Raw genomic sequence first — 27,081 nt, 5'->3', positions numbered from 1 at the left:
TCCTCTGCGAGGTCTCACAGATCTGGTGTTCTCTATAGAATGGTCAAGAGACCTCTTCATCCCTCGGGTAGGAGGCCCAGGAGAGAAGGAGGTGATGAGCTGGTTCGGAGCTAGTCTCTGTCTCGGCGGGAACTGAAGCTCAAGAGTGTGATCATGAAGCCACATGGCCTCCTGCAAGTAAAGAGTAAGACACCGCTGATCAGTGTAACTGAAGAAAGATGACAGACTCAAACACCCTCTGAACAAACAGTAAAACCTCCCCTGATCTCATAGTAGATGGGGCATTGAAAAACAAAATGGGTCTCTGACTCCACTTCCTCAAGAGGGCAGAGGCAGCAAATCCTGTCCCATCTGTCAATCTGATGATCGGTCTAAATGCGTTAGCCCTGATCTGAAGTATCTAGCAGATTTGTCCATTGCAGTCAACGAAACAGAGCATTAATCAGTGTTTTATCACAGTCCATGACAGATCAGAATTTTGATGAGGAAATTTCTCACAGCCCTAGCCGTATCAGTTCAATATAGAGCTCCATATCCTCTTCTGTTCTATGGCTGCATACAGAATAGCACTTGCACATATTTGAGTATGATTTGTTGTATCAGCAGCATAGTAATTGCATGGGAAGAAATTCAGACTTGACTCTATAGCTTTCATTGTGCATCTCCCAGGAAATCATATCCATACTGCAGGCATCCTGGTACGGTCATTAGTTGCATCGATTTTACATTTTGTATAATCAGAAATGTTTCAAAATTTGGTGTCATAGCGTTTGCAGTATCTGTTTCAGCATTGTTTTTACTTATTTAAGCCTTGCAATCAGAATATATTCAAAAAATGCAAACAACCCCCTCCCCCTCTCCTCCGAAAATACAAAATCAGGAAAAACAAGTGAAACTCAGTGGAAAAAAAAGATTGGGAAGGTCCTACAACTGAGGTGCATATCACACACTTGATAAGGTGCCCTAGTAACCTGGTCCACAAGCGATACACCATCCCTCTTGGCCTCGTGGCTCATGCCATCCATATGAGGTGGAGTACCTAGTGTGGAATCCTATCACCATTCTTCTAAATCTTGCCACTTCTATCTTACTTCCAATGATTGAACATCCCTATGCCATGATAGGTGTCTATAAGGAACATTTACAACTGGGTGCCAGATAGTTCATCCCCCTAAGCCCAAAGGCAGTCCCCTTTGTCCCCCTTTGGCCTCATAGGACTCCCTAGTCATATACCATGAGGCGGGTGCTTAGAAGGTGATTTCATCATCATTTCTGCACCTGTGATACCTCATTTCCCCTAGCATGACTGGCTAAAGCAGTCAGAAAACACACATAGTATTTCAGACAATAAATCCTGTATTAAAATATTCCTGAGTCAGCAATGAAATGCATATTAAAGCAAAGGTATGCAGATTATCTGTACATATGTCTATATGTTTATCTCTATATGAACAATCACATACTAATATAATAATCCTGATCCACATATAGAGTTCAATAAAGAACAATCATCAATGCAATGCATAGGCCACATGATATTCATACACAAGACTGCAGATCTGAATATTATTATAATCTGTTCTTTCTTCTTGATGTCTTTCCTTCTCTTTTGATTTTCACTTCATAGTTGTCCCTTCATAGTTAAATTATGTCTCTCCTTTTATATCTTTATACTTGAATGAGACACACCCCTTCAATGTTGTCCTTACTCCTGTTCATTACTAATTGCTGTCAATAATTTAATTTGAATTTATTCAAATGACTTTATTAGAATAAACAGTTGTACGCTATTGATTTTTATTATTGTATAATCACTCCCTTTGATGGCCCCTTATAATTCATTGCCTGGGCTAAGTGGTAGTAAGATGATGCCTTTCTTATTGCAAAATCCTTTGTCACCGCTTCCATTTCATTATTTTATTATTTACATATACCAAATGGCAACTTCTCGTCACAATGATCATAAGCACGGTATATCAGCATACGTTTGTATTCTGACATTCATTGTTAATTTTCCATTATAACACCGAGATCAAACAGATCATAATTATGGTTTCAGAATATTGTTGGTGATATTAAGGTATATTTCATTATGTCAGAAATTGTGAAGTCTCATTATGGCGAATAGTTTCTGATCAGAGTTTAATTGGGATAATGACAGTATATTATTGCTTTCTTTTAATATACGAGAGATTATATAGTAATATCTGTGTGAATGAGTGTATGAAATAGGAATCAAGAGAGGTTATATTGATTAAGGAGTTGTAAGTAACAACTTTTTCTGTCTGTAATAGTAATTACAAAAACTTTAAATTTGAAGTTCTCTATGTTTATTTGGTTGCCTAATTTCTGGATTTTATACTGAAGTTCTTATAATTCTTTTGATATACTTAGAGAGCCAAGTGCTCTGTCTCTTCTAGTACACTTTCATGCCTGAGTTCACTTTTTCTTCTAACAAATTGAAGTATGTGATCCTGTGTTTTCCAATTATTCATATGCACTTGCTTTTTATGTTTTGTTATGCATAAATTGATATTACTGTTATTAATTCTCTGTGTAATATCAATCTGTGCAGTGATATTCGTGGGGTTGCTGTTGCTGGCATTGAAGGAGAGCCTGTGAACCTTACAGAAGCTGTGGCAGAGGCAATTGCAGCTGGTTTTGCTGGATGGCTTGCAGATAAAAAGAAAGTAGATCGATCTAAATGTTTGTGGGTTTCCATTGGTCATGATTCTAGAATATCTGCAGACTCTCTTCAGGTATTCCTTAATTTACATTGATATTGGCAGATATTATTTGCACCTTTACCAATACTTGCATTCAATTTTAAAATATATGCTTGATTGAGAATTGACAAGAAAGTAAAACATATGATTGTTGCATCCATATCAAGTATCTACAAAGTATATCTGATATCCTTATGTTTTGTTTATAGTTGGAACAACTAACAACATATGAGCTAAGAATGTTTTCTTTACGATAAATAATCGTGAATCTTTTTAATATGATGATTTCATTGTATAGTGTCCATTTGCTGGCATAAAATTAAACACATCTTTGGTGTTTTGGACAGAGATTCATTCTACAAGAATAGCACATACACGTATATCAAATGTAGATTCAGATCATAAAGGATAGCATCAATGAAAGATCCCAAAAGGATCCTTTCACTGAACTTCTGCAAATTTTAATTAAAATAATAGATTTTCCTGTGCTTTCCTTGTGGTCTTAGAGAATTAGACAGAAGTTGCAGAAATTTTGTCTCTTCTTTTTTGTATTTTCCAGATATAAGTAAAACAATAATAAATGACAGCAGCAAATAATATAATATTCAGTCAACCAGAATAACTACAAATCGTACCAGGCAAGATATCTAATCAATATGCTAGTAAAGGTGTTTACAAACAAGGAATGAAGATGCCAATTGCAAGAATGGACCAACCATGCACCAAAAGGGTAGAGACGGCTGATGTAGGCCAACCAATAAATCACCTGCCAGCCGAAAGACAGCTGTACGACTGCTATAGTCACACCAAGGCAGCAAGAAGATCCCAACGTGCCAAACAAGACCTTCAATGTGCAATGCACACGCACCCCCAAACGCTAAACTTAACAATCTTTGTCAACTGTTGAAACAATACTATAGAATGCTACTGAAACCATCTATTGGGGTTTGCGTCCTAATAGCCAGGCTCTAGGGTTTGCGACCTAGTCCTCTAGAATTGCTCTTTAGAGCAAAATTTCAAATACCAAGAATGAAGATGTAAAAGATAATGAAAGAATGAGCCAACATCTCCTTTTATCTCCCTCTCAAAGCTGATTGAACCCTAAAGGGAGAATATGCGTTTCCCTTTATTATAAAATGACATCTTCTCAATTAAAAGACCTTTATGTATAGGAAAAACACCCCTTTCCTCAAATAACATAACTCTAGGTGCCTGAAGGTCTCCGGATGATGAAAATAAGTTATAATTCAAGACCTTTCCAACAAGCTATAACACATAGGCCTGCTTGACCAAATGAAGCCAAAATCCCTTTATTACTCCAATTCGTTATATAAATAGCTTTATTTTAATTTATTTAAACGCAAACTTAGGATGTTTCCTTTTATTCAACTGGAAAGCCACCAACCAAATAATCAGTGAATGGTTCTTGTCACCTACTTGTGATTGATGTGGGGTAGTGTGGGCCAACTGGCAATCCCATCCCTAAAAACTAAGGATGCTCGTAGAAACTGGGGAATATACCCTATGACCCTGAAATTGAAACCGTATACTGGTCCCGAGGAGCCTCAAATCTAATCACTGCCACAACCTCCTAAATTTTTGGAAAAATCCCTAAAATTTAGGAATTGCCTCTACTGACTCTCAAACTTTCTGTAGAACCAACTATGGTCATTGAGTATCCAGTATGAGTCTCTATCCACCACTGCTAGCCTACGAGACTCTAATAATAGGCCAACTCTCACAATTCTGCTAGTCAGACTAGAGAGGGGACATGACAAGCTTTCCCTCTCGGAGATGCTTGCCCACAAGAAACTGCAATCCTAGATGCTGCAAAATGGACTCACCCTCCCAGGTGGCGTAGTCTATTGGTAGACCTCTCTAGCTCACCAAGTACTCCCAAATCACCCTACTCCTCAATCGTCTCTCCATGACCTCCAAAATATTCTCAGGGACCAAAGTCAATTTACCCTCTTCATCCAAAGGAGTTGAATCATGTGATGCTGTAATATGCTGCCCTAGTGCATTCTTTTGGTATGACACGTGGAACACATTATGAACCCTACTATTTGGTGGTAATTCGATCTCATAGGCCACCTCTCCAGCTCGCCTGAGTACTCTATAAGGTCCATAAAAACGAGGCTTGAGCTTTTTCGCTCCTGCCCGTTTAAGGGTGCATTGTCTGTAAGGCTGTAGATGAAGGTAAATCATGTCACCCACCTCAAATGCTCTCTCCGTTTTGTGTCGATTAGCGTACATCTTCTGCTAATTTTGAGCATGCTGAAAGTTCTCCCTGAGAGATCTCATGATATCTTGGTTCTCCTGCAACCAATCTTGTGCCAAGGGAACTCCGCTGTCACTGAAAGCCAAATCAACAAAAGATAATGCCTCGTACCCATAAAGAGCTTTGAAGGGAATCATGTCAATGGACATGTGGGGCATAGTATTATAACAATGTTTGCCCAAATATAACCAACGCACCCATGCCTTCTGCTGCCCTGACACATAGTTGCACAGATACCCCTCCACCCACTTATTAACTACCTCAGTCTGTGCATCTGTCTAAGGATGGTAGATAGTACTGGGGGTCAACTCTGTGCCTGCTAGCTTGAAAAGTTCCTGCCAGAAGGAACTCGTGAACTTGCTGTCCTTGTCACTCACTATGGTCTTGGGGAGACCATGGAGTCTAAATATCTTTCTGAAGAACAACTTAGCTACCTTTGAAGCTGTGAAGTCCACTGCAATAGGAAAGAAGTGGCCATACTAAATCAATCTGTCCACCACAACATAAATACAGTCCTTCCCTTGAACTCAAGGAAGACCTATAATGAAGTCCATAGATATCTTTGTCCACTTCTGCTCCAGTATAGGCAAAGGTTGCAACAATCCAGCTGGAAAAGTATGCTCTGAACTGTTTTGCTAACAAGTCATGCATTCACAAACCTGGCGTAAGACATCATCCTTGAGACCCTTCCAAGAGAATCTCACCCATACCGCCCTATAGGTGTTGCCATAATCGGGATGTCCTGCTATAGGTGTATCATGGTAAGCATGCAAAATGTGCTCCTTCAATTGTGATTCAGGAAAAGGGTAGACCCTGCCATTGTAGTAGATGACATCATCCACTACACTATGTTCGTCATCCTGTGTCAACCCATCCATAATCTCACAAGCATGCTGATTTTTGGAATGCTCAACTAAAAGTTGAGCCTTCCAATTTGCCGAAATCTTGCTCAATGAACATAGGGCAACAAGTGATGGCTTCCTAGAAAGTGCATCAACAACAGTATAGTTCTTCCCCTTGATGAAGTCTATGTCTACATGAAAGGCCTTGCCATCCTGAGGTGTAGGTATTTTGGACTTCATAAAACAATGTGTAGCCCAAAGTGTGTCATCATGACGAATAATAGTCTCCATCCTGTGGGAAGTTACCTCCTTAGAACCACTGTCTGAAGCTGCCTTGAAGATAGTCTTCTTCCTTCTAGAAAGAAACTCCAGCTGCATGCGGAGTCAATGATGTATCTCCCAATACCTTGTAACCATTGCATGCCCAAAACTACATCATAATCCTCCAGCGGTAGCACATAAAAATCATTTGTCAGAGTACAGTCCCCCATTTGGATGCTAAGCTGAGGAATCCTCTGAGTACAACTCAAAATGACACCGTCTACAACTTTCGCTCCAAAACCAACAAACTCCTCAGACTGGAACCCATGCCTGTCAACTAGCTTTTGGTCAATAAAGTTGTGTGTGGCACCTGTGTCTACTAAGCTCATAACCCACTGCCTCTCAATGTACCTTTCAAACGAAAGGCATGAGATTTGGGATCACTAGAGAGAATAGCCATAGTCACTTTAGTTGACGCCAAAGGCTCCAGAATGTCTAGCTCTAACTGTGGGTGTTCCTACTCAACCTCCTCAGACTATCCTTAGTATCAATATCAAGAGGTGGTCCCCCTCTGCCCTGGGAAGTGTTAGCCTTCTAGGGAGGCCGTGAATCCCTAAAAGTTTTCTTATCTGCTTGATAAGGAATAGGAGGGGTGTCTAGTCTAAATATAACATCAATGACCTCCTTGAGGGTGGCTGGCCTAAATGCTCGTACCAATTCCTTCAACTTGTCTTGCAAACCCTCTATGAACAACATCACACAATGACTATGAGACGTGTCCAAAACCATGACTGCAATACGTTGGAACTCATTCACAAAAGACTCCATGTTCCCTGTCTGCCTAAAATGTGCCAACTCTTGGAAGTAAAGCTCTGTGTCTTTACTATAAAACCTAGTAATGAGCCACTTAGTGAATTCAACATAGGAGTGAACCATGGCGTGATCCTGGGTGACCAATCCATGTTGCCACCAATCATAGGCAACCCCGTCTAAATGCAAAACTTCAAACTGTATAACCTCTCTCTCAGGTATACGTCTTAATGATAAATAAATATCCATCTTGTGCACCCAAGCACGTGCACTCATATCACCCGTGCCATCATAGGTAGCCAATGTGATCTTCCCAGTGGTTCTACTGATGTCGTTGTTCTACTGTGGTCTGTAACCCCTATCTTCTCTGAACCTGGTGTTATCCCTACACTGTGCACAATACTGTGGAAAAGGAAAAACATCCCTAACCTCTGGGGGTAAGGCTCTCCACTCATTTGTAGTTGCCATGACTGAATCCTGGAATCCAACCTCAGGTGGCTCCACCTGTGCCAGTTGCTCAATTTTCCCAAACCAAGGCAATAATGGTCTATCGAAAGCAGGAATATGTGGACGTTCTTGCCTATGGGAATGAAGGGAGCTCTTTGCTAAGACATGGGATTGATGATTGTGCTAGGTTCCTGCAATGGAAACCGACCTACTCCTTTCCTGTCTTTCCTGTCTATCTCCACGCCTATCCAATTCCATCTGCTCTAGGGTATTCTATAATCTGTCTAGTGTTTGGACTATCCTGGGCTGCGAAACAATCAGAGTTCTAATGAACTCTCTCTGCTTTGCCTCTGTAGGCATGCCGTCACCAGCAACACACTGTGTCTCACCCATAGCTGGTGTCTCTGCGTCTCTGGCGGCCTTTACTTGTCACTGGTTTCTACTGTGCTTGTAAAACCTGTGTATTTCTCCACTAGGATGCATAGAAGATAGATAAAAATAGATGCCAAATGCTGAAATGAATTATCAAACCTTTTTTTGTAACTTGTGATAATTTCATTGAAACCCTACAGGTTGGCAGGATTCATGCTCTGATACCACTACAAGATCCCAAAAGGATACTTTCATTGAACTTCTGAAAATTTTAATTAAAATTATAGATTTTCCTGTGCTTTCCTTGTGGTCTCAGAGAATTAGATAGAAGTTGCAAAAAGATTGTTTCTTCTTTTTTGTATTTTCCAGATATAAGTAAAGCAATAATTTATATTAAGATCGTTTACATATTGGGTGCTCCTTAAGAGTGACAATTACATTTTATTCAAGCTCATTTCAAGCAATCACACTAGAAACAACAATTGGAAGACCAAGAGTCACAACTTAGAATCCACTTCTTACAATGACACAAATACAACCAATAGAAGACCAAGAGTCACAACTTAGAATCCCACAAAGATGTCCCTCTTGGGATTTGAACTAGGGTGTCCACAATGAGAACTCATTGTTTCAACCGACTAAGATAAATCCCTTGGACTAAGTAAAACAATAATTAACAACAACAATAAATAATATAATATTCAGTCAACCAGAATAGCTACAAATCATACCAGGTGAGATATGTAATTAGTATGGTAGCAAAGGTGTTTACAAACAAGGAATGAAGACGGCAGCTGCAAGAATGGACTTGCCACACACCAAAAGGGTAGAGACAGCTAACGTAAGCCAACCAATAAATTACGTGCTAGCTGAAAGGCAGCCGTACAACTGTTATACTTATGCCAAGGCAGCAAGAAGATCCCAATGTGCCGAACAAGACCATCAGTGTGCAGTGCACAAGCACCCCCAAACGCTATGTTGTTTTTCTAGGATCGTTTCTGCAAATGTAGTAACATTGCCAATGTGATTGATGTTTTCCAAATGCAGATTTGAAGACTCATAAATATGAGAGGAGGAAACATGTCTCATGAAAAGACATGTCTCTTATTAATGCTGATAGGCATTCTACAAAGACATGTCTCTTATTAATGCTGATAGGCATTCTACAATGGCAGAATGGGTGGAGTGGGATGGTGTGAGCGTGTTAATGTTAACTTTTATTCTCTAGGTTAAATTTGACAACCATCTATATGTCAAAAGTTTAAATCTTATTATAAATAAAATATACTTTTAAAAATAATTTAATAAATACCACATAAAATGTTTGTTTAGATTATAATATTTGGAGATATAAATCATCCATTTTTTAGAAATTAAAAAAAAAATCTTAATTAGTGAAAAACTAAATAGTTGGAGATAAAGGAAATATAAATAGTTTTAGATGTAGTAAATTAATTTATAATTATTATGTAGTGGATATCTATTGACATTTCTTTAAATAGATTTAAGGTTAAATTTGACAACCATCTACATGTCAAATTTCTAAATTTAATTATAAACAAAATATATTTTAAAAAATAATTCAATAAACATTACATTAAATATTTGTTAAAATTATAATGTTTGGATCTTAAGAGATATAAATCATCAATTTTTTTAGGAATTAAAATAAAAAGTTTAGGTTAGTGCAAAAAAGTAAATGAGGATAAAAGGAAATATAAATAGTTTTGGGTGTAGTAAATTAAATTTTAATCATTTTGTAGTGGATATCTATCGACATTTCTTTAGAGAGATAAACATCATTAGTTAATATACAACCATATGTATAACTCATCTTTAAGCATATATGTAATATTAATATATTAACCATATATGTAATATACTATTAATTTATTATATAATAATATATAATATATAATATATATAATATATATTATATTACACATATAATATATATTATATATATATAAGATATATATCTTAAATATGATTTACCATCAACAAGGTATCTTATGATAAAATCAATCTGACAGAAGCTACAACCTTAAAAACAAGTCATGTCTCCATAGAGACATGACTCTACGTGGCCAAAGGCCACTTAGGGTCATGTCCCTATGTGGACATAATTGATCACTGTCGATGTATAAGCAAATACAACTAGTTCGCTTCTCAATCGACAATCATGTGATGTTAAAACAATTATATTCAGGAACCTGATAACATAATAGTCTCTTATGATTATAAGAGCCTGATTAGTTAAGTAAAGTCATTTATAATTAAATAGACATATATATATATATATATTCTTATCAATAATATGAGACATAAAACAATGTTCATATAAATCATGAATACAAATACTCAATGTAATGAGTATATCACTTCGACTGATTCTATACTTAAACACGCTAATCTTAACAATCTTTGTCAATTGTTGAAATAATAATGTAGATTGTTGCTGAAACCATCTATTGGGGTTTGCGTCCCAATAGCCAGGCTAGGGTTTGCGTCCTAGTCCTCTAGAATCACTCCTTAGAGAAAAATCGCAAATACCGAGAATGAAGATGTAAAAGATAATGAAAGAATGAGCCAACATCCCCTTTTATCTCCCTCTTAAAGCTTATCGAACCCTAAAGGGAGAGTATGCCTTTCCCTTTATTATAAAATGACATCTCAATTAAAAGGCCTTTATGTATAGGAAAAACACCCCTTTCCTCAAATAATCTAACTCTAGGTGCCTGAAGGTCTCCGGATGATGAAAATAAGTTATAATAATTCAAGACCTTTCTAACGCGCTATAACACATAGGCTTGCCTAACCAGATGAAGCCAAAATCCCCTTATTACTCCAATTAGCTATATAAATAGCTTTATTTTAATTTATTTAAACGCAAACTTAGGATATTTCCTTTTATTCAACTGGAAAGCCAAATTGAACTGGAAAGCCTAACCAACCAAATAATCAGTGAACGATTCCTGTCACCTCCCTGTGATTGATGCTAGGCAATGTGGGCCAACTAGCAGTCCCACCCCTAAAAACTAGGGATGCTCCTAAAAACTAGGGAATATACCCTGTCACCCTGAAATTGAAATCGGATATTGGTCCCGAGGAGCCTCAAATCTGATCACTGCCTCAACCTCCTAAATTTTAGGAAAAATCCCTAAAATTAAGGAATTGCTACGACTGGCTCTAAAACTGACTGTAGAACCAACTATGGTCACTGAGTATCCAGTATGAGTTTCTATCCACCACTGCTAGCCTACGAGACTCCAATAATAGGCCAACTCTCATGACTTTGTTGGTCAGACTAGAGAGGGGACGTGACAACAACTCAATAGAACGATTGTGTAGTTTATCTACACACATCTTAGAGAAGGTGTGAAAGATTCCCAATTCCGATGACTGTAGAAATTACGGTTTGTTTCAAAATCTGAATCTATAACTAGCGTTTGTTCCACTGAATGATCTTAGCTGAATTCTGATTTCTTTTTTCAGATTTTTCGGGTTTTTTGGAAATAAAATAATTGCATAACAAATTGGTAATAAACAACACTTAAAGAAATGTAAACATATGCTACAAATTTTATCATTTGTGAATTCTAAAATAGTACATACCCGAACCAACCAGTAACTTGATATATTAACTTCAAAGAGATCACTACCAATATACAATACTGTCTTAAATAGGGATCAAAACTAGCTACAGGGATATGCTTTGAGAATGATTCAACCCTAAAGAAATTGCTGCAATGAACCGCCCAATGCCAAAGGGAAGCTATGGCATCTAGTGGTGAAGAAAAGACTTTCTCCAACCCCCATGTGAGCTGCTGCAATGAAATGCTTGTTGCCAAAAGCTGGCCGCCTAGCTACAAGTGCCCTACTTCACTCAAATGATAATGTCAAGATAAATCGACCACTTCCTATGTCAATTTGAATGCCATGAAATAAAACTCCAATCACCAAGACTTGCTAAGGTTTGCGTCCCAACAGTCCAAACTTGAGGGTTTCGTCCCAAGCCACAAAATTGCTCTTCCAAAGCAATTTCACAATTCATAAGTTTCAAAATGCCAAAAGATGATCAACAATTAGGTCTTCATCTCCTTATACTCCTCCCAAGTGCAAATCGAACCCTAAATGAAATTCACACCTTGCACTTTTAAATAAACTATAATAAATAACATTTTCCCAAATAAAGGCGTCCATGTTATAGGGAAAACATTACTTTTTCAAAATTTCACAGCTCAAGGCACCAAAAAGTCCTTGGATGGTGAAAATTGTGTATAATAATTCAAGACCTTTCCAATGAGCTATAACACATAGGGATACCTAACCAAATGAAGCAAACATCCCCTTATTACTCTGAAATGGTTATATAAATACCCTTATTTTAATTTATTTAATCACTAACTTAGGAAACATTAAAATATATTAAAATATTCCCATATAGCCTATAATAGCCCAAAATAACCAACCAAACATGAATTTGACCATGTCACCTGTTTATGACTGATGCCAGATAAAATGGGTCAACTGGTAGTCCCTTCCCTAAATTCTAGGGATGCTCCTAAAAAATAGGAAACTCATTTGTCATCCTAAAACTGAAACTAGGAACTAGTCCCAAGAAACCTCATATCTGGAAACTGCCACATCCTCCTAAATTTTATGGAAACCTCCTAAAATCAAGGAATTGCACCAAACAAGCCCAAAACTGTTTGAAATGCCATGTTTGGCCACTGAATCCCCTGTGTGAGTCTCTATCCAACACTGTTAGCCTACGAGACTCCCATGATAGGCTAACTCCCATGACTTTGATAGTCAAACTAAGGAGGGGACATGACAAGGTGGACATGTTGAGACTTGTAAAATTGAAATGAATAATTGTATTAACAATGCACTATTGAATAGAATTTACAAATGCTAATAATAGTGGAGTCTAAAAGCAGACTAAATTAAGAAAATTAAAAACAAAAGCCTAAATATTTAGTAAGGATTAAAAATATTCTAACAGGGTCCCTTAATGGTCATTTTAAGAAGTGCCCAGCCGAAGACAATTCATGTGGATACAAATCCTTCACAACATTCTGCTGCTACAAAGACCCTCCCTAGATCTGCAGAATGTAAGTGACCAAGAGTAGCCAATGAAAACATAGAGAAAAGCTGTCCCCTTCTTTAGAATATTCTGCATTAAGAGAGTAGAACCTGCGCTTAATTCTGCCATTGAGACGAGTCTACCACGAACCCTCCCAGAATCTGTAAGACTTTTGACTAGAAATCATTAGAAAACATCCAACCTGATGTCGGATTGTAAAACTGTCCTTCCTTGTAGTAAGTCAAGGAATATGATCAACTACCATGATTTTGAGGAAAAATCGACAAACTTTCTGAACTTTTGTAGACAAGCAGAATGCCCCAAAACCAATTGCAAGCTAACATGATTTGAAGATTACAAAGCATTGTTTTTCCTAAAAACATGGTAAAACCCTTAAATTAGGAACACTTGACATAAAATCCCATGTGCACTTTGTGAATTATAGAAATCAAAAATATTTTTTGAGGAGAAAATTTTTGAGGAGAATATCAATTAAAACTAAACACAATTTTTGAGGTGAAAATTTGATTAAAACAAAACAAACTTGGATTTGACAATACAAATAGATAATTTCTGAGGAAAAGATAATGAAAACCCGACAAAAAATATTTGAGGAAAAATTATTATAACCCAAAAGATAATTTTTAGGCAAATATTATGAGAACTCTCCCATAAGTAAGTCATACTCAGACTGGCTCCTGCTCTGGCGCTAAAAATACATAGAGTTTATAGACCATTAAGAGAGGGTATTTGAATATTTTTAGTATCCTAGGTTATTGGAAAATTTAAATCGTTCTTCTAGTATCCCCCTTCTCTCCCATACTGTGGCAATCGAATAGTCAAAACATATCCCAGACAAAAATATATTGTAATATAAATGAACAAAAAAAATTGTAAGACTTTTTGATCTTGATAGTTCACTTTTGATAGCTTTTATTACCTCCTAATTGGGAGAAATTGAAAGAATCTTCAAGCCATAAGAAGACTTCTTACCCATTTCTCTTTTGTTGTCATCTCCTCCATCTCCACAGCCCAATGGCTTGGACCCCAGGAGTCTTTGTTCTCCCAATATGTTATCCATGAACATTCCGATTCCTCCATTGAAAGCAGTCAATGGAGGGCATTCAAATTCACTAGAGTTCACAACCAACGCTTTTCTTTATGAGACTTTTTTTATGTGTTACCGCTATATTTTGGTGATGACCAATTATAGGAGTATCACATAAAACATTTTGGTCTTCTTTCTTTTTAATCTGCTCTTTTCCTTCATTAATCTCCCATGAGCCAATTGGCTCGGAAGGTACTTCTAGTTCTTGCTACTGGCTATAAATGCTGACGGACACCAAGGTTGAGGGTGACAGATAAGGTATACAGCGGGAAAGGTATGAAAAACAAATGTAAAATAATGCAGAAGTTCCTACAAAAGATTGACAAAACAAAAACCATACACAACATAAATCAGGAATATGAATCAAACAAGGAGGAAGACAGATTAAATCCCTTTGAAGAGTACCAAACCAAGTAACAGATGCAAAGGCAGTGTTCCAAGGGCATTAATGGCTGGAAACCATTCTGCTTTTGCAGAGCACTACGCTCACCTCAATCGAGATATATTTCCATCATGCCACTATTTGCCTATCTATCTATCTATCTGTTCTGTTTTCTGTCTATCTATCTGCCTGTTGATAAATTGTGATTTCTTTTGCTATAATTGTAATCAAATTTAATTTTTAAAAATATATTATATTATATATTACCGGCACTGGATCTCCCTAGTGTCCCCAACTTTTGGAATATATTGCTGTCCCCAAAACCCATTTCTTCTGTTCTAAAACTCTTGAGCACTGCTATTTGTACATGTTCTTTCTTGTTGAAAAGATGGTTGTTCTTGTTATGCCATATACCATAATTATTTCATATATTCCCCAATTTCGATTTTTCTAAGAAAGCTTACTTTGTTGCTTTCAATTTTTCAAATTCAGATAAAACTTGAATTATTATCTTGGAGAATATATCCTCTTTTTCAGGTTGAAACTTTACAATAATTGTATTAATTTAGGTTGTTTCTTTTCTTGTTCATTTATTGACTGAAATAAGAAAATGTTTCAGAATGCTGTAGCTCGTGGTATTGCTGGGGCTGGCCTAGATGTTGTCCTCTATGGGTAAGTTTACCTTTTTAGGTACTTATCATATCGACAGCCTCATTGTTTATGATAAGATAAATCAATCAATTTAAGCAGAATAATCACTGTTTGCTTAATAGATGGAAATTAGCAGTTATATAAAAAATGTTTGTTGCAGTAGATTTCTTCCTGAGCTCAAGCAGTTTTAGCTTTGGGATGAAAAATTCACTGCATTTTCAGATAAAGTGCTTAGCTGTCACTTAAACTTTATCTGCTAGAGTGTATTCTGGAGAAGTTCTTGTGATTAGTATTTGATGCACCACTTGATGACCTTTATAATATGCTTTTCATAATCTAGAAATTCTCTGATTCTGTAGGTTGGCATCTACTCCAGCCATGTTTAACAGCACCCTTACCGAGGATGAGGATTTTCTCTGCCCCGTTGATGGTGCCATTATGATCACAGGTTTGCATATAGTTTTACACTCCATTAAATAAGTAATATGTATTAGGTGGACAAAAACAATTTGAATTGTAGATTAGAAGTTTGATGGCTGTTGTTACTGTCATCCTATTTTCACTCAAGATCCTTATATAATTATAATTAAATCAATGACTTAAAGTACACATAATCAGCCTACTAAAATCTGATTGCTTGGTAGCCATTTGTATGTGTATAAAACTCCACATGGTCCCACATAGAACTGATTGTGGAAGAAACAAACATGTACAAATGATCTGAGTTTTCTTCTCGAAGCATATCTATAATGTTTTGTACAGACAATACAGTGTTATTCTACAAACAAACTATGAAATGCAATGAGGGTGCATACTGTTGTTTTATATTTTGTTTGGAATAAGTTTGGATATTGTTATAAAACTGGAGTAAACATAATGGATTTTGAGTTGGAAACTTGATTCATTTTTAAGACGCTCTCGAGTTGAGATGGACATCTATTGTTTCCTTTTTGATATTTTTTTCACTGGGAAAGGTTTTTGATATATATCACTTTGTTGTAACAGCTAGCCATCTCCCATACAACCGCAATGGGTTTAAATTTTTTACAAATTCCGGTGGGCTTGGTAAAGCAGATATTGCAAATATTCTGGCACGTGCAGCTGAAATATATGGTACTTTTTCTGAAGATACATTGAGGGCGTCTAAAGATGCAGCTTCCAAGGTGTCAAGGAAGGTTGATTACATGAAGGTTTACACAGGAGATCTAGTAAAGGCTGTTCGTAAGGCAGCTGGGAATGTAGGTAGGATTAAGATATCAGTTTGACAAATTCATGCATAAGGATGCTGGTGAATTAATTCTCTCGCTGTCTACAGAAAATTAGCACTAGTATTTTGTTTGTTTTTGGATTTTATGAAGCCTGTGTTAGGATTTTATTCGTTTCATCCACAGCTTTTTGATTCTTTCTACATTTCATTGTCAAATGATTCATATATTATTCAAAAAAAAAAATATTTTTTAAATTGCAGAGAGACCGCTCGAAGGATTCCACATCATTGTAGATGCAGGAAATGGCGCTGGAGGGTTCTTTGCAGTATGACCCCCTTCTCTTTGGCAGTTTTTCATAACACTACAAAAAAATTCAAAAGTAAAAGTAAAAACAAAAAACATGAGCATATTTGTGAATTTAACTAGTAAGCGAAATGATTTGTGCATCTTATCATGTTCAGAAAATCAACTCAATTGTGATCCTTTCTCCAGTTCATTTTATGTATCATTTTACAACTTGCTTCTTTTGATTGGTCATCTATATTGATTGAAAATTTCATTGTGAACTATCTCTAGCTTTTTATATTTTGGTGGAGTTATATAGATATGTTTGCTTTTGAGAACTTAATGACTACCAATTCAAAAATAAAAAATTGGTCGCAAAGCTGTAGATTTATATTTGTCAAATGTTTTGGTTGAAATCTCCTAAATACATCAACTCTAGATATTTCCTTATTGTTGGACTATTCATTACTCATTTGCTGATATGGGCTTAGTGTCTATGGTGATGTTACTAGAATTTATACATTATGCTCTCTAGACTCTGTTAAACAATGTGAATAGATATGCTAGTGACAATAAGATGATTTGGGATCACGGGATCTTAAATCTATATTGAAGTATGTAACCTTCTGCTTTTTGAACCAAATCTACTGGAATTAAGATTAGACATTTAATCATATAAAATCAGAACGATTGTAAACGTTAATTTTTTTTTCCCTAATCAGTGAAAAAGTTAATGAAAACAGAATTCAACTGTTCTATAATTTTGCACATGATTTTCATTTGAAAATAGTAGCCCTGATGAAGGATTTGTCAAGTGGCTTGAATTATCCTGCAATATCTTATGCTTCAACATTCAATTGCGGTTTGTATTTGTGATAAGCATTTAATGCAGTCTAGAAATATGGTAGTGCTCAAATTTGGCAAAAGAAAAATGTTTTGATAACTCTAGAAAAACATAAATTTCCTGTTGCATGTAAGAGCTATGACAGGAAGGGCTCATATGTGGTTATTGTAAAACTTCTACCACTCAACTGTGAGTTATTTTACGGAAGTCATTAATTTGTATTGCCCATCTCCCAAAGTTCTTCAAACTTGTGGATTGTTGACAAATCTTCAATGTTGATTCATGAACCTTAAAATATTTTGCTCTCCAAGATTGAAATGTGGACAAGGTGAGAGCATGTGGCAAAAAGAATTAGACTGATAATATGATATGCCCATCTTCAGATGTCGTGCATCTCAATACTGCAACTATTATAGATGATAGAAACAGTGACGTGCATGCTCTGTTGGCAAGACTTCTAGATGAATAACAAAATGAAATTGATTATTATGGCAAGCTGCCCAGAAGAATTATAAATCTAAATCTAGTGGGGCATCACACATTTAATGTTGGAAATTGAAAATAATTCACACTAATCGTGGCAACTTAGTTTTCCAGACATAAACAAAACCAAACAACTGATAGAGAACCATGCAATTTATATAATTTATTATATAAGCAAAATATTGAAGCTCTAATTTTATCTTTGGTCAGGAGTGCGCTAACTCCACTGAAATTTATAAATAGTAGTAATTCAATCAAATGAAATAACCAAGATTAAGAATGTGTATAAGACCCCAATTGTATATTGACTGAACAAGTAAATGGCAACTGATGAATATTAAAAGAATGTTCAATCTCATCTGCGTATGGTTGCCTTAACCCACTGCATCAGTTTGAAAAATATTTATTTAGCAGATTTTAAAGCTGAAATCACCTTTGATTAAATTAAATATGGCAGCCTAAATAAGTTATGTCTGAACAACTTTAAATCTTTGAGTCATTCCAAAATGTACAGTGCCCACATAACATGATTTGCTTCCTTCTGACTTCTTCCCTAGAGAGGCTTCAGTGGACTCTTGACGGTTTGGTCTCCTCCTGTGATTTGAGGCGATTAGTCGCGAACCTGGCCAAAACTTGGGTGATGGTCTGCAACTACTTCAAGACCTCACATCTCTACTTCTACTTTCAGAGCAATGAGATTGAGATTACTTCCTCCTATACTTAGTTAGGGGTTAAGTTCTCTGGACCACATTTCAGCTTGAGATCTGCCATGTACTTCCATGCAGCCCCGGGTCAATAAGGGACTTGGTTACCTTGTGATGCTTGAGAGACAATGCTTCAGACATCACTTTCAAGATACCGTGACCAAGATTCCTCTCTTGGACTCTTTGATCAAAGCCACGGTCCTCTGTGACTCTATTGTTTGGGGGCCCTCTCTCCTAGAGCCTGCTTGGGATTCAGTTGAGACTCTAGACCCTAGTTTTATAGTGCATCATCAGATATCATCAGTCCATTCCTCGTAGTACCATTTTGCTTGAGTTTGATGCTCATCCTTTCAGGCTTGGGACTATCTTTGATCTAGTTTGGTTTCTCCATCGGCTTCGCTAACTACTCTGAGGGCTGTCAAAGATATTCATACCTAGCCTATTGCTCTTCCAAGGCAGTTGTAGGATTTGATCTTGTTGGCAGGGCTTGGTGCTAGTTCACCCAGGCCTCCGCTCTTCTTGGTTTGACTGGGATTGCGATGGACCCATCTATAGACAATACATTACCACAACTTGGAGTAACCCCATAGGGGGACTCTGCCTGAGGATGACCTATTCTAAGCACTACATGAATATCCAAGATGGGATCATTGTTCACCATTGGTACCTTACTGCCGTTGGACTCATGCCCTCTGTATCTCCATGGGGTCTTTTAGGGTGGGTTCTCATTGGCTACGTCTTCAGATAGACCATCATATTGACAAAGAGGATAGGATTTGTGGCCTCTACCATCTTGGGGAGGTGAAGATGGAGACAAATTTTGTTTTTTGTTTCCCTTTCTACTATGTGATCAAAGGGATTTTTTCTACTTGTTTAGAGGGTGCAGGAGCTTGTCATCTTTCTTTAGATATATTGATCAGCAATGTGTTGCACTTTATCTACAGGAGGCCATGCAACTGAATCACACTCTTGAGCTTCAGTTCCTACCAAGACAGACTTCAAATCAACTGATCACCTCCTTCTTTATGTAAAAACCCTTGGTTTTCCTCTGCAAGTCTTAGAGAACCAATGAACAATTTCCTCTTTTCTCTTTGTTTATTTAATCTATATCTTTTAGGAATTCTTTTAGATTTTATAATAACACAAATGTAGAACACTATTACCATAACACAACTCCAGATTTATTAAAATTTATTGTAAAGGAAAGACGAGTGACTATGAGCAAATTTATTATCCACATTACAGTGCTTAACAAGAACTTGTTTGCTATACATGTTTGTAGGTGCCTCCCATTTAGCAAGAACGTCTAGAATATGTTCAATGTGGCTCCAATACTCAACGACTGCACCTTCAATTCCAAACACAGCTATAGACTTCACGCCCAATACCTAATGTGGTGAATTCTAGTCCCAAATGCAAACAACAACAGTAACAAGGGACGTTTGATGTCAATTTGAATCGCTGGTTGCACACGCCAAATTCAGGAATGATTTCGAAATGCCTTGCTAGCCACTGCTAATACCCAGTTCAAATACCGCAGTTGTTTGGTGTCCAGACTATTTCCACTACCACATGTTACCTCAGAATTCCTTGTTGCTGCTAGTAAAGACCCCAGTCAAATCTTAACTCAGTAGCTAAGATTCCTACCACAAAAAATGCAGTCAACTTCCCTCCAAAAAATGTCTCCTTAGCCATAGGAATACAATAAGGAGACTCGGAAAATTGTTTATAACAGCACAATTTGCAATGTAATTACTAGAACAATCTCCCAGATATAGGAAACATAGATAGGAGATTTACATAGTGAAATCACTATACATCAACAGTGACTTCAAATATCAAAAACTTCAGACACCCTTACATTTCAGCAAGGGCTCACAATTCAGACTCAGGAAAGCCACAAAGGCACAAAAAAGCAAATGTATATTCAAGTGTGTCCTTCCCAATGAAATGAGCACTCATTTATAAATTTTTGTTGGCAGAAGTTTTCATAAAACTCCACTTTAGAAATTGTGGAAGTTTCCCAAAAGAACTCAACAGTAGAAACTTTCCAACTTGGTTTTAGAAATATCTCTTAAAGTCATTATTATAATAATATAAACATTATTATAATAATGCAACTCAATCATGCAATTATTAACCTGATTAATTGCTGGCGACGACCAACTGCCAAGCCATCCACTGTGCTGTCGAAAATAGCAACTATCCAAAAAAGACTTACTAAAAATAGTAAGTAATCAAATGAGACCCGCAAAACACCCTGCTAGCTCACGAGGGTCGCCATGATGAGCTAACTCTATCAACTGCACTAATTGGCCAAAAACGAGAACATTACACTTTACTCTCGGGCCCCTTGCCTAGGGGATAGAGAGTTAGTGCAACCTTCCAACTCCTTTGAGCCACAATAGATTTGTGAGACCTCGCAGAGGATACACTTAGTAGCATCACCCTACTCCTAGGGGTACCTTGAGATGGCCTGGGGCCCTTACACATCATCGCCCGGATCGTATCCTTTGGCTTTGGACTATTTCTTTCTTGTGAGGAGTACTTTGGTTTTCCTTGCCCTATTTTTTGGCTTTCTTGTTTTGTTGTAATCTTTTCTGTCCCTTAGATTTGTTTGTGGTCTCTTGTTGGACATTAATAAATTTATCTTATATTATCCTTTCAAATTTTCAACATGAAATCTGAAGTATGATTTGATTTCCTTTGAATGTAGTATAACCTCCTTTACAAGCTGCGATAGGTAATCAAGGGTATGGTGAGTAAATTGTTTTATTAATATTCACCTCCAACTTTGAACATGTATGGTATCACTATTATTTATGCCAAAACACTTTCGTACACAATATGATTCCTCTTTTGTTTTAAAATAAACTAACTCATCCTAAATCATCTCATCTTGTGTAATGTTTAGAAAAATAACAATATGGTAAGCAAATTGGAATAGTAAGGCTAGCCAACATATGATCAATAGTAATTAAAAATATCTATTGGTGGGCACTTGTTAGACTAATCACCAACGTCTCCCTTTAGGATTTGTGACATGGTTTAATAGCCTCCTATGTCTTCTTTAAGTCTAATGGTTGTATCGGGCATTAACAGGTAGATCTTTTGGTGCAACATCAGCCACCACTCTAACATGTGTTACTAGAGCTTGGTCATAGGTTCAAATCCTCTCAAGTGATGCTGAGAGGGGGATTGTTGGACTAGTTGCTAATGTCTATCTTCGGGATTCGTGACATGGTTTAACAGCCTCGTATGTCTTCTATAAGTCTAGTGGTTGTATCAGACATTAACAGGCCGATCTATTGGTGCAATGAAAACCACCACTCTAACAATACCAGCAATTTTAATATTAAGAAATCACCCAAATTGATTTCACATACACAATTTTCCAAATTCTTTGAGATTTCAATGACTGATTGTAACTGATGTACAATTTTTCAACACATCTATAATCCTTGAGTAGAATCACCACAAAAGGAAAGGTTATTTCTGTCCTTGGGTGTGGAAATCATTGAATGCTCAAACTTTGAAATAGGTTTTTAATTTCATCAATTGGTAATTCTCCTCAATGCTCAACTCTTCCTTCTTCAGGTATTTAAAAGGATTCAAGTATTGTTTTCTTTTTTTCCCTTTCCTCTCCAGAACTTTATTCTTGAAAATTATCTAGAAATTTCCTTCTTCAATTTTACTTTTAAGCTCCATTCTTAGCTCTACACTTTAATATTTTAATAATACAACCTAAGTTGCCTTTTATGAATATTTAATAAATTACTCTTTGGAAGACTTAGGTGAAATTGTCAAATAATTTCTCTTGTAAAGCTCCAATAGCCTACTCAAATTGAGAATATTAGGCTAAAGTGTTTCTGAAAATCTTTGCTTTGGAAAGAGGATAGGACTTGGGATGTATGCCTCTTCTCCTCTAAGGTCAAGATCAGATCTCCTGAGTGATAAAAGCAGTACAATAAAAAATCGATACTATATTTCCTGGATGATAAAAACAGTTGCATAAAATAATATGAAAATATCCTACCCTTATTCTGACCTGAATTTTTCAGTTTCGGTAGTTTGACAATTTGTCAAACAAGTGGAATGCAATCTGATTTTTTGATGTTTAATGCAATGTTTGAGTTTTAGTGCATGCATTTTGTGATTTTGCATTGCATAGGTGTTGTAGCCTGAATACGAAGCAATTACATCAACATTTAACATATGATATAACAATGAATGGATGGACTGGAATTAAAATCAGAAGTCTGATAAACTTCTAAACAGAAAGGTTTTCTTATTAAATTCATTGACAAACTTGATTTTACCTTCAATATTATGATGCATAAACTCTAATCAAAAGGGTATGGATACTGATAACAACTTTGAATATTAACTGAATATAAATCAGATTTTATGGTAGAACTGAAATAATGATGATGCTATCCCAAATGTCTGAAATAGCTCCTCAAATCACCTTCAAAGGTTAGTGCTAGGACTCCAAAGTAAGTGCTCAAACTCTATGCGCAACTTAGCAACAAAATACTATGAAGCCCTTGCTCAAACAAATCTGTACCTGTTGCAGGCATTGTTCATGTTATTCTAGCATTACTATTCACACCATTATATTAAATCAAGGAATCTTCAAATTCTTTTCCAATATTCATGCCAAACTCTAGGCATCCATGGCATTATGGAGAACATGGCAAATAAACCTGCGAATCTGATGCAATATGTCTTCCATCTGCACATAAACTTCAAACCATAGTTGGTGTGACTTTCCTTCTTTCAAACCCTAGCTGGTTGATGCTCCAAATGGCATAAAACTTGCAAATATGGTCAGTGATGAACCCTGGGCATATTCAGACTCAATGTGGAGTTGGGTTTTTGTCCAGTCCACTGATTTACATGGATTTTTGTCTTCAAATTTCCTATAAATGAAAGCAACAGCTCTCAAACTTCTGAGAAAGAAAATGATTAAGCTAAGTATATCCAATAATTTTCTTAAATCTCCTTTTATAATTTTCTCATGAAGTTTCCAAAAACTCTATTTAAATTTCTCACTTTTAATATTTTAATATTTTGAGTTGCATATGGAAAATAATGACAAAGTGACTTGTCATATAATTTCTTCATTAATATGGGGTTCACCACTTAGTGTGCTGGTTAAGTGGTGATGTTGTTATTGTCCCTACCCAAGTTCAAACCCTCTTGGATGACTTTGATTGTGGGCTTGTGCCTTCGTCGATTCAATGCACTCTCAGTTTTGGGTCCCAACTTTGTAGGAAGGGAATGAGTCCCCATTTGTGACCTCACAGGTTCATAGCTCTAGGTCAAAAAAATTCCACATGGGCCCAAAGGGCTTGTCATGCTAGTGTCACTAGTCACATCAAATAGTTTACTAGACACTTGAGAAAAAAATGTCTTCATTAATATAAAGTCATTTTAATATCCTTATACCTCCATATATTGGCATCCCATTTGGCATAGTATTTGAACACTTCATATTATTAATGTTTTAAATGTAGACTTGATCCCTTATATTCACTTTAATCATGAAGGCATTTAATTTAATTAATTATATTAAAGTTAATGCTAGATTAGATATTACTTAATTCGTTAAACTCTATTAAATGCCAAATATTATGCTAACAATTGATCTTGCCAACTTCTTGTATACAGCAGGTGCCTTTTGATCATCCATATGACTTACCAAAAATAGTACGAACCCGAACGTCTAGGTGATTTATAAAAAAATTGTGTATAAATGAAGCTTGAAAGACCTCTGGAAGGCAAAAAAAATATAAATTGATGCACTAGGATGGAGAGTACCCAAAGGGTCAATTGAATAATCCCAAATGACTTTCAAAGGCTCCCCTAATCACCACATCAGCCTATGGGAACCATTGATAATAGGCTAATCTCTAAAACTTATTGATGCTTAGGAAGGTGCAAAACTAGGGATATTACATAATATTTAATCTAGTCTCACTCATAGTCGAGGTGAAAACTAGTGCTTGGTTTGTAAGAAACTATTTATCATCTCCATGCATCAAGTAGATGCCTTTGAAAGATTATCTTGATAATTTCCTATTTTGTGGGTGCTTTTTTAATAAAAAATTATGGTACGAAGAGAACTATATCTTATACGACAGAAAATTCAAAATAACATGTTGCCGGGTAATCGGGTAGTTAGATAGTTTTGTGTCACTGAGGGAAGTTACGAACGCGACGGTTTGCCTCACACCTCTCAGCTACTATATGTACTAGTCTTTGTCACATGCAAAGGCATGTTATATCATGTTATATTGAGTTATGTTATGAGTACGAATCATTGGATGTAATTTGGTACTTGATGATTTATGAATATGAAGCATTCCTGAGTTCTCTATATTTCTATGTTTAATACTTTACTTTTGCATTCATGTACTAAATTCTTGTTAACCTCTGAGGGGAAAACATTTGGCATCGTTGCGAACTAAATCTGGGAAGAGCAACGCAGCGAATGGCATATGTAGAATAAATTGGAATGCCTGTACTAGAGAATATCAAAACTAAGGAAGACAAAGTGACCGAGTTGTTCGAAGGCAAGCACGCTCTTACGAAAGCTTCCAAATACTGTTTCGAGTAACGATTGAAACATTTGTACAATGAGAAGCCATACGTGCAGAAGTTTCTGAGGACATTTCTTGGGATGCCTTGAATGTGAGTCTCGTCGCAAACAAACTCTTGCACTAGTTTCCTTGACTGTTCGTGCAAGCATTTCTTGCATAGGTGAGGCGAAGGGACAAAACTGAGAGGGAGCAACGCCTGCAACAAACCTTGAGAAACTTTACTGAACGTAATTGTCGGTAAGAAGAGGAACGAGATGAGACCCGACAGAGGTCCAACCCATGAACCTTAGGCCTTGGGATTGTTGAAGGAAAAGAGTATTTGTAACTCTGTACGGTCACATAGATAGCCCATGATGTGTGAAGATTATAAATAAATTAAGTGTTCTTTGTTATCTATGATATTTTCTTGGAATTGATGCCAAACCAATTAAATGAGGATAGAAATAGAAAGGAGCAAAATGATGCTATATAGGCTGCACATTAGGCTTTAATCCTCGTGTAGCAAGCCGAATGGAGGCATAGGCTCAGACAACTTGCCTAAGGGAGTCATGCTGGTGTCATGGAGGGCAACCACGGTACCACGGGAGGTGGAATGATTGACAAGGAACACGGTTTGCTTGATTGTCCGTGGGTGAGCAGAAATGAGGAGTTAATTTAGAAAACATGATAAAGGTTGAGTTGGATTGAGGAAATGAGGGAGGAGTTCATAAATTTATCTCGTACACCACAGGTGGAGAATCAATGCAGGAGTGAAGAGTGAATTGATGCCGCTAGAGGAGTTGAAGCAACATGAGCACGGGGTAACCGAGTACAGTTTGGTAAACGAGCCTTGTTTTCAGAACCTACCACACCATAGTGCAATGCAGGTGCACAAGCATAGACATAGACCCAACATGGGGCGAACTGACACAACTGGCAGTATAACCGGTGGTACAACAAGTATCACAACCGACAGTCATGGTGGCAAATAAGGAGAAATTGCCCAAATTTATGGGCCAAGTGAGGGGGGCCTGGTCCGTCATTGCCAAACATGCAAGATCATTTGGACGGCGAATAGGGTTATGACTAGGACGAATGGTTTAAACAGTTTCCAGCTACATTGAGGGAAGCAACTATTGATTGGTACTCAGGCATAGACAAGACCAATCTGACAACTTGGGCTGAATTGAAAAAGGAATTTACAGGGAATTCAAACTGGTGTGAGACGACAATGAGATACCCCTAGAAATTTATGGTACCAAGCAAGGAAAAAGTGAGTTTGTCAGAGCATACAGATGATGACTAAAAGAACTCCTTGGCAAGTTGGAATCTGCACTAGTGGACGAACTCAAAAAGCAATGGTCAATTGAGGGATTAAATACATTCCTATGGAAGAAGATGAAGATTGTACCTCCGACATTGTATGACAACACCTATAACCGGGCCATTGACTTAGAAAGTGAATACAAGACCTATAAGAAGGCTAGTAAGTCATCAACATTGGATGATTCCTTTGATGGAAGCAATGATGAGGAAGAAAGAAAGTACATGCCCTGCAAAATGACCTTCTACAAATGATGAAGGAATTGAAGGCAACCAAAGGAGGGTTGGGCAAAAATGAGGAGGGCAAAGTATGGTGTACAAACTGCAAAAAGGCCAAACACACAAAGGGTTCATGTCCTAAAACATCCTTTTGCAACATCTACCAGGTTATGAGACATTCCACTAAAGAATGTCCTTATAACATGAGGACCAGAAACCAAAAAGTACTATTCACACATGAACAACCCTCTAAATCTGGATCGGGCAACCAACACAATAACAATAATGCCACTTCTAGCGAATATATAAATGATTGATGGGGAGGCTAATAGAACAACAATAATAAAAATAACCGCCCTCGTATCTAGTACGATGTGAAGGGGAGGCACATGATACAGTGTAGGATTTGCAACCAATGTGGACATTTTGCCTGTGATTCCTAGAAAGAGGAGACGCTACAAA

At 36.9% G+C, this 27,081-nt stretch overlaps 1 protein-coding gene across 3 annotated transcripts in view; it reads left to right on the top strand.

Moving 5' to 3' along the window:
• Window positions 1-27,081, top strand: part of LOC149528917 (phosphoglucosamine mutase family protein) — a 138,227-nt gene that overhangs the window by 39,305 nt on the left and 71,841 nt on the right. For all 3 annotated transcript variants that reach the window (XM_089811360.1, XM_089811359.1, XM_089811361.1), the window contains 5 exons: window positions 2,576-2,759; window positions 14,938-14,990; window positions 15,329-15,417; window positions 15,975-16,211; window positions 16,438-16,502. In XM_089811360.1, coding sequence (XP_089667486.1) covers window positions 2,576-2,759; window positions 14,938-14,990; window positions 15,329-15,417; window positions 15,975-16,211; window positions 16,438-16,502 — 628 coding nt within the window. The remainder of the gene's footprint in view (window positions 1-2,575; window positions 2,760-14,937; window positions 14,991-15,328; window positions 15,418-15,974; window positions 16,212-16,437; window positions 16,503-27,081) is intronic.

The sequence above is a fragment of the Cupressus sempervirens genome, chromosome 11, assembly GCF_028749045.1.
Source record: "Cupressus sempervirens isolate cs-2001-9-10 chromosome 11, ASM2874904v1, whole genome shotgun sequence".
Classification (NCBI taxonomy): Eukaryota; Viridiplantae; Streptophyta; class Pinopsida; order Cupressales; family Cupressaceae; genus Cupressus; species Cupressus sempervirens.
The sequence above is the reverse complement of the archived record's forward strand: the minus strand, read 5'-3'. Positions and strand labels throughout refer to the sequence as shown.